Genomic DNA, 7,708 nt, shown 5'->3' with positions numbered 1-7,708 from the left:
AGTCTTGCCACTCCCCCCCCCCCCAGTTTTGTATATTCGGAATCTACGTGATATAACACATATTCGTAGAAGATTTCATTAAAAAATATCCTTTTTTTCTCAAAGTTATGATCATCCAAAGTCGGCGGGGAGGGCAGAAATCTAGTTATGTTGTTTCAACACACGGTTTCACATCAGGTATCTTGCAACACAAATTCATAAACGTAAAAACAATATTTTTTCAGTAAGAAAATAGTTACTAAAAAACAGCAATTGTCAAAAGCAGAAGCCAATGCTAGAAATAGCAATGAAATCTCTCAAACTTACAATTTAGAAACGGACACAAATCAGTGTCTAATTTTTTTTTATTCTTGGGAACGCTTTTATGTAGGGCGTGTCCTGCGACATGAAATGTCATGTGGAATGCCCTGCATAGAAACAGCTCTATTAATCTCCCCCACCCCATTAATGTTAAATTTCGTAAGCGATTAGCCCAAAAACTGAAATGTTTAGCAGTTACAAAAGTTTTATATTTTGTCTTAAAATATTTTTTCGTCTAAATTCCTCGTTAAGAAGTCAATTCCCTCATCGGGTCTAGTTATTGCCAACAGATATCAACATATTCCGTGCGTGTATGATACAGATAAAACGATATTGATTCAAAAATGTAAATAAGTAATCCGTTTATCACTATTTCTCGCAGAACCCTAAGGTTTCGGAAAAATCGTGTTGGAAACACAAGATAATGTAGCCCTACATATTCACACAAAAAAAAAATAAATAAATAAAAACGAACAGGGTTGATCAGGGTATAAACCACTAACTACTGCAACAACAAAACACTATCAATAACAAGTCCATGCAACATAGTAACCAACGAAATGACTCGACCTGCTTATAGATAACAAAAGAAAGTCCTCAAAAAAAACCTCAAAAAATACCCCAATCGTCGAAAATAGGAAGCGATAGTTTACATTAAATAGTCCTGGGTGCACCACTATACACGAGAAGGTCAGGGTAAACAACGATCCAACAATTTTATGAATATATTAAGACTGAGAAACAATACTCATCCTAAAGGAGAGAAAAAAAAAATCGGTAATCAACCTCTCAAGGAGCCGAGAGGGCCCTAAGTGGTCACTTGGTCTGTTAGAAACAGCAGGTAAATTTTTCGAAATTACACATTATCATCTTAAACATTATATAAGACAATCTCAGATACACACACACACATATACATACATAATATATATATATATATATATATATATATATATATATATATACTCTTACTTGTTTCAGTCATTTGACTGCGGCCATGCTAGAGCACTGCCTTTAATCGAGCAACTCGACCCCGGGACTTATTCTTTTTTTGTAAGCCCAGTACTTATTCTATCGGTCTCTTTTACCGAACCGCTAAGTTACGGAGACATAAACACACCAGCATCGGTTGTCAAGCAATGCTAGGTGGACAAACACAGACACACACGCATGTATATATATATATATATATATATATATATATATATACATATATACGACGGGCTTCTTTCAGTTTCCGTCTACCAAATCCACTCACAAGGCTTTGGTCGGCCCGAGGCGATAGTAGAAGACACTTGCCCAAGGTGCCACGCAGTGGGACTGAATCCGGAACCATGTGGTTGGTAAACAAGCTACTTACCACACAGTAACTTCTGTGATTTATATATATAAAATTATGATAAAACAAAACAAAAAAAATGGTCACTGCTGGATCGCCTTTGTTTATATGTATATTAGGGCTTAACAACGACATTCCCAATATAACAGAACACTGTCTCCCTCATAACTCGCGCGTACGTTTAGTTCAGAGGATAAAAAAAAAACATGCACATGAAAATAGCATCAGTTCATTAGACCGAAACCCTGTACTGGGACAATGAATGTCACGCTCTGACTGAATCCACTTGCCAACTAAAGACTGCGGTAGACACAATAATGTATAAACATACAAAAGTATTTAATAAAAATTGGACAGTGGAGTACAGGTAACATGCTGTGTGGTGTGAACAATCTGACACTACGCCTCTACCTAGTTGAGGTAGAGACGTAGTATGAAAATTGTTCAGGGAATTGCACTTTATCGACCGATTGATTATCTACTCGCCTATAAGTTCTGCTGACTAAGAGCTGGCGGGACTAAACAACAACAACTACTACACACACAACGCAAATATAATATACAACAATAACCACGAGCCAAAGAGGAAGGGAGATCTCTACTTGACGGCTTGACTCGCCAGAAATAACAATCATAGCTTCTTCAAATCACATATGCCGTCTTAAAAGACACGTTGGATAATGGATAACAGTATCTTGGGTTCTCAGCACATAGATGATAGTTGGAATACCTTTTACCAAAAAGTTACATATACATAACTTTCTTGCAGAAGAATAAAGTCAATAAACAGCTGAAAATAATGTTTTAGTTTCGTTTTTGGATTTGGTTTGTAAGATTCTTTATTTTTATTTTAGGAAAATAAAAATAAGAAAAAAGTGGAATTTTACCGGTAAATGTGTTATATTATAAGGCACAAAAAGATGATGACTCTCCCCAGACATAACAGAATAATGTTTTAGTGTTCTAGTTAAAGATAAACAGCTACGAGTCAATATACTTCTACGTGGTCGCTCGACCTGCTAAAAATAACAGCCGGATTTTGAAATTACACTACGGTTTAAAAAATGAATATCGTAGTTGGGGATACATGTTCGGATGGCCATTGCTAATATGCCTTTGATTATAGGTCCTTGAGGGCATACCTGGCGCTGCATACCAACTACAATCACAGTAACCAACTCTTTAGTTCTGCTCGAACTGGGTCGATCGGAGTCACAGTCAATAAAAACGCAACAAAAAGAAGACACAGTTGTTAACCCCCACATCCCATCCGTCAAGAATAAAGCAAACAACGATAACGGATACCCACATCAAAACATAGTTACAGATAAAACAGGCCACGTTTCGTTAACGAAGTGCAACAAGTGTTTTTCACAGTGTGCGTGTGTGAGAGAGAGAGAGAGAGAGAGATATGGGGGGGGGGCAAAGAAAGAGAGAGAGAGAGAGAGAGATATGGGGGGGGGGCAAAGAAAGAGAGAGAGAGAGAATTGAAAGACTCGGCAAAAGATTGTAATAAGAATGAACGAGCGAGCGAGAAGAGAATGTATGTGTAAACGAGAAATGCAGAGACCGATACACAGAAAATATAAAGCAAAGAGATACAGAGAGAAAAGCGTGTGAAGTAGACAGCGTGGTAAAGAAAGAAAAACTTAGTAAATAAAAGTTTTGTAAACAACAATTGATTCTTACCTGTCCTGGGACTCGAAGTCATAGTTTAAGGTACTATATCTTATTTGATAGTAAAATATTTAAAATGGAAACGATAAACAGATCCGATGGAAGAATCAATGAGTTGCATATGTAATATTATTTATAAATATTACTTGCAAAATGGAAAGTCAAGAAACTGCTGAAAATATTGTTTTAGTGTTCTGTTTTTTTCATCCTATGAAGTTTTCAAAATAATAAAAGATAAAAAGTTCCTTCTTCTATTCCTGTATTTGTTTTTAAATACCGTATTTAGAATATGATTTCCTTTTTTTTTTTTTCTTTTATTAGTCTTGTGCCTTTTATGCTTTAGGTTTTCTCTCTCATAAGTAAACAATAAGTCTCACAGCAGTGGTATTTACCCGGACATTAGATGGTAGTGGTTAGTGAAATTGTTTTTATTGTAATAATTGTGGTGGTGGTAGTGGTTGAAATACTTGAGTACGGCACCATCGGACGATTGAAAATGAAATATGCTTTTAAAGACTTAAAACTACCAACGCTGGACAAAGACGACAAATATCTAAATGTCAACCAATAATAATAATAGCAGCAGTAGCAACAGAAACTCGTAAGTTTTTATTTTAGTAGTAAATAAAACACTGGTCACGAAACAGTCGCTACAAGTATTTGTGCTGGATAGTAAATGGATCATCAAATTAGTTTATCTTATTAACGCCTCATTATATATATATATATATATATATATATATATATATATATATATATAAATACACACACATACGAATGAAGGAAAAAATAATTCTTTAACACAGCTTTTATTACAAAGTGAAAAGATCTCAAGTAATGTATTGGTGTGTATATATTTATGTATATAAGTGTATGTCCACGCGCGCGAGTATACGTGTGTGTGCGTGCGCGTGTGCCTGTATGGTGTTCCTTGTATCTAGAGCGCCAAGGATTCAATTTCGGATGTGTATAATTTAAACATTATAAATTATAAAACAAACACTATTAAAGAAGGTATTTTTTTTGCCCTCCTTCCCAAGTTTTTTCCCCAGATTAACTCAAATTACAGTTTTTTGGCGCAAGAGATAATTTCCTGTTTTTTAGTAGTACACATACAATGAGGGAAGGCGAGATTCTGGTATGTGAAAAGCAGTAAACTTTCTGCAACTCATCACTGGGGCTTGGTTTCACTTACATCCAAAGTAAGAATGGGTTGGATGCAGACAACTGGCAGAATGGATATTGAGGTCCTTCAAGACAAGAGACCAAGAAACTATGTTGACCCTGTGGAGAACCTATGTTCTCAGCCGCCTGGACTACTGTTCCTAGTTATGGTCACTACATAATGCCAAAATGACAGTGGAGTTTGAAGCAATCCAACACCACTACACTAAAAAGATTGAACAGTGCAGTGGATGAGCTACAGGGATAGGCTGAGAAAACCAGCTTTTCTCCCTGGGGCAAAGACATGAGAGATATGCAATAATATACAAATGGAAAATCCTAGAAGGGCTTAGTACCTAATTTCAACATCAAGTGTTATACCAATGTACTACAATAGTCTAGGGTTCAAAAGCCCACAGCTCTTCAATGCCCTGCCACAAAAATTTCAAATTGACCCTTTTTTAAACTGCTTCTTACTTTCACTCCAACTGCCGTGCTTGCGGCTCTCGCCTTGGATGTAAGCTAACCATTGCGGCTTTTTGCAAAAGATCGAGAGTAGCAACATCAATTTAATTTAAGAAATAGGCGTAACTTCGGTATAGGTACCGGATACATTTCAAGAAAGTGTTTTATATATATATATATATATATATGGGGGGATTAGGGTTAGGGGGGGGGGAGAAAATGGTTTCTGTTATCTTCAGAAATGTAAACAAAGCCACTTTCGGTACTTACGTTACCTATACCGAAGGATCGCCAAGAAATATAAATATTGTGTGATCGGTGTTTGTTTAGTTTGTGAGTGACTTGTATAAACAGGGAGCGTGTATGTGTAGAGATGGGAATGCGTATGTGACTTGTGCTTGTACTTACAGCACTCTTTAGTAAAACCAAGGGAGATCTTGGATCTTCGAACAAAAACCGGTGACCCTGAACCATCACAACAACTGACGACCTCGTACGCACCGTCGTAATAACTATTCACGCTCGACAGACATCTTACAGAATGGTTGGACGCCGCGCAATATAGTGAAGATCAAGTACACCTTCGAACAACGAGCCTTCCACAAATCCCGAATGAATATTGATGTTCAGTCGTCTCAGTTATTACATACTGTGCAAAAAAGTTTTTTTTCCATTGAAAAATTCAAATCAAAGGTTTTTTTTTTTGTCGCTGATTTTCCAAGTTTGAGTCATTTGGAGTGCGTGATGTTTTCGACATTCAAGTATTACCGACTACCCTCCACTATTTTGGGCCTCCAAGTGTCCTTGATAGATAGTTGAATTAAAGTGAAATTTTGAGAAATATTGGTCTATTTTCGTCAATAACAGTTATATTGTGCAATGAATATTATTTTGTAGGCTTTTAAAATCTAGTGTGCATGCATGAAAGTAGGATGCATAACAGTTAAAATGTAACAACGGCTAGGAGAAATCGGGTGGACATTGACACACTTTATTGAATTAAAAAAAGTCTCCCCAAAATTTAACGTATACAAAGTATATTTACAGTAACTCACACACACACACAAACAAACATACGCACACATATATAAATACAATTCACCATATATTTAAACAACTACATGCATACTGTCACAAACACATTTTATCCAACCACATCCTTAATATTCCAAATATTCACATACACACATGCATACATACAATTACTAAGAATACAAGCAGGGCTAAACGAAGTAATTTTGGATGAATGCGTTCTTTTGGTATCTTGTTTTGCTAAAGTGTAAAAAGTGTTGTTGTTTTTTTAAGAGCATTTTATGTGGGGTTTTTTTAAACTTCGGGGAGACCACCTTCATGAAATGTTGCAATACAGGATGTAGTCTCCTTGAGCGCTGGGTCCCCTTGGGCCCGGGGCCCGATTGTGAGCAATCGGTTCAATTGGCTTAAGGCCTGCCCTGCGTGTGGAATAAAATAACTGTTTTCTAAATATATTTGTGTGTATATATATATTATTTGTTTCAGTCATTGGATTGCGGCCATGCTAGAGCACCGCCTTCAGTCGAACAAATAGACCCCAGGACTTATTCTTTGTAAGCCTAGTACTTATTCTATCGGTCTGTTTTGACGAACCGCTAAGTTACGGGGGACGTAAACACACCAGCATCGGTTGTCAAGTGATGGTAGTGGTGGGGACAAACACATATACACCGAGAGTAACACCCGCACAAGTTTCAGATTTTTTGCGTGGAATCAAGTACCCTGACCTAATATGCTGCAAATCCCTTATTTTGGTTCGGGAAAAAGATGGGGCGGTCCCGGATTCAACGGAGTGCGGTGAGGTGGAAGCCTCAGAAATTTCACCCACCCTACCCCCATTGATCTTTTCACCAGCACGATTTTCACAAAAGAAAAAAAAAAATTTCCAATGAATCTGGGACGGATTTCCCTAACCCTAAAGAGATCAATGGGAGTGGGTGAAATTTCCGAGGCTTCAACTCTGTTTTTTGGACCCCAAAAAGGGTTTTGTAGCATATTAGGATGTCACAGGAATTCATTCAACGAAAAAAAAAAAAAAAGTTTCTAATGAATCCAGGACTAGGGGGTGGGGTCCCCCCTTCGCACCCCTCCCTTTTTCCAAACCAAAATTTGGGATTTGCAGCGTATTAGGAGGTCAGGGTACTTGATTCCATGCAAAAATCCAATTTTTTTTTCTTAGTGAAACTTGTGCGGGTGTTACTCTGAAAAATTACTTTTTATTCCTTTTCCTTCCTCCCACCATTTTCCCTTATTTAAAAAAAATTTTTATAATGTTCTTCTGTTCTTTCTTGTGTGTGTTTATTTATTTCTTTACTTTTTCTGCTGTTTAATTTTGGTACACCTTAAATTCTTCAGTTTCATTTTTTTCCTCTTCGATGTTTTAATGCCCCTCATTTTTCTATTATCGCACTTCTACTACACGAGGGCCTGGCTGGACTTTGCATTGGCAGTCTGTTGAAGGGGAGGAAAAACAAAAGTAAAATTAATTAAAAAGTTTTGAGCCATGCAACGAGTAACCAGGAGACCAGCATGGTTAAATGATTTCATCACCCACTTCCAGCCTTTGTCTTCTCGCTCCCCACCGCCTCCATCACATTCTAGGGAGAATAACTTCCCTATCTCTCCCCCAATCCCTTCCACCGTCAGATTCAGCTGGTATTGCGGCCATGCTAGAGCACCGCCTTCAGTCGAACAAATAGACCCCAGGATTTATTCTTTGTAAGCCTAATA

General features: G+C 37.3%; 1 protein-coding gene across 2 annotated transcripts in view; it reads right to left on the bottom strand.

Annotated features, from left to right (window-relative positions):
- LOC115212006 (choline transporter-like protein 2) overlaps positions 1-7,708 on the bottom strand; it is a 206,067-nt gene that overhangs the window by 139,000 nt on the left and 59,359 nt on the right. Inside the window, exon 1 of one of the 2 annotated variants that reach the window (XM_029780823.2) lies at positions 3,329-3,575. The exons of the other annotated variant lie outside the window; for it this stretch is intronic. Coding sequence (XP_029636683.1) covers positions 3,329-3,350 — 22 coding nt within the window. The 5' untranslated portion in view covers positions 3,351-3,575. Of the gene's footprint in view, positions 1-3,328; positions 3,576-7,708 lie in introns of those variants that run through there. 2 annotated transcript variants of the gene reach the window in all.

The sequence above is a fragment of the Octopus sinensis genome, linkage group LG1 (assembly GCF_006345805.1).
Source record: "Octopus sinensis linkage group LG1, ASM634580v1, whole genome shotgun sequence".
In the NCBI taxonomy this organism is placed as follows: Eukaryota; Metazoa; Mollusca; class Cephalopoda; order Octopoda; family Octopodidae; genus Octopus; species Octopus sinensis.
Note: the sequence above shows the minus strand (reverse complement) of the source record. Positions and strands in the feature narration are given on the sequence as shown.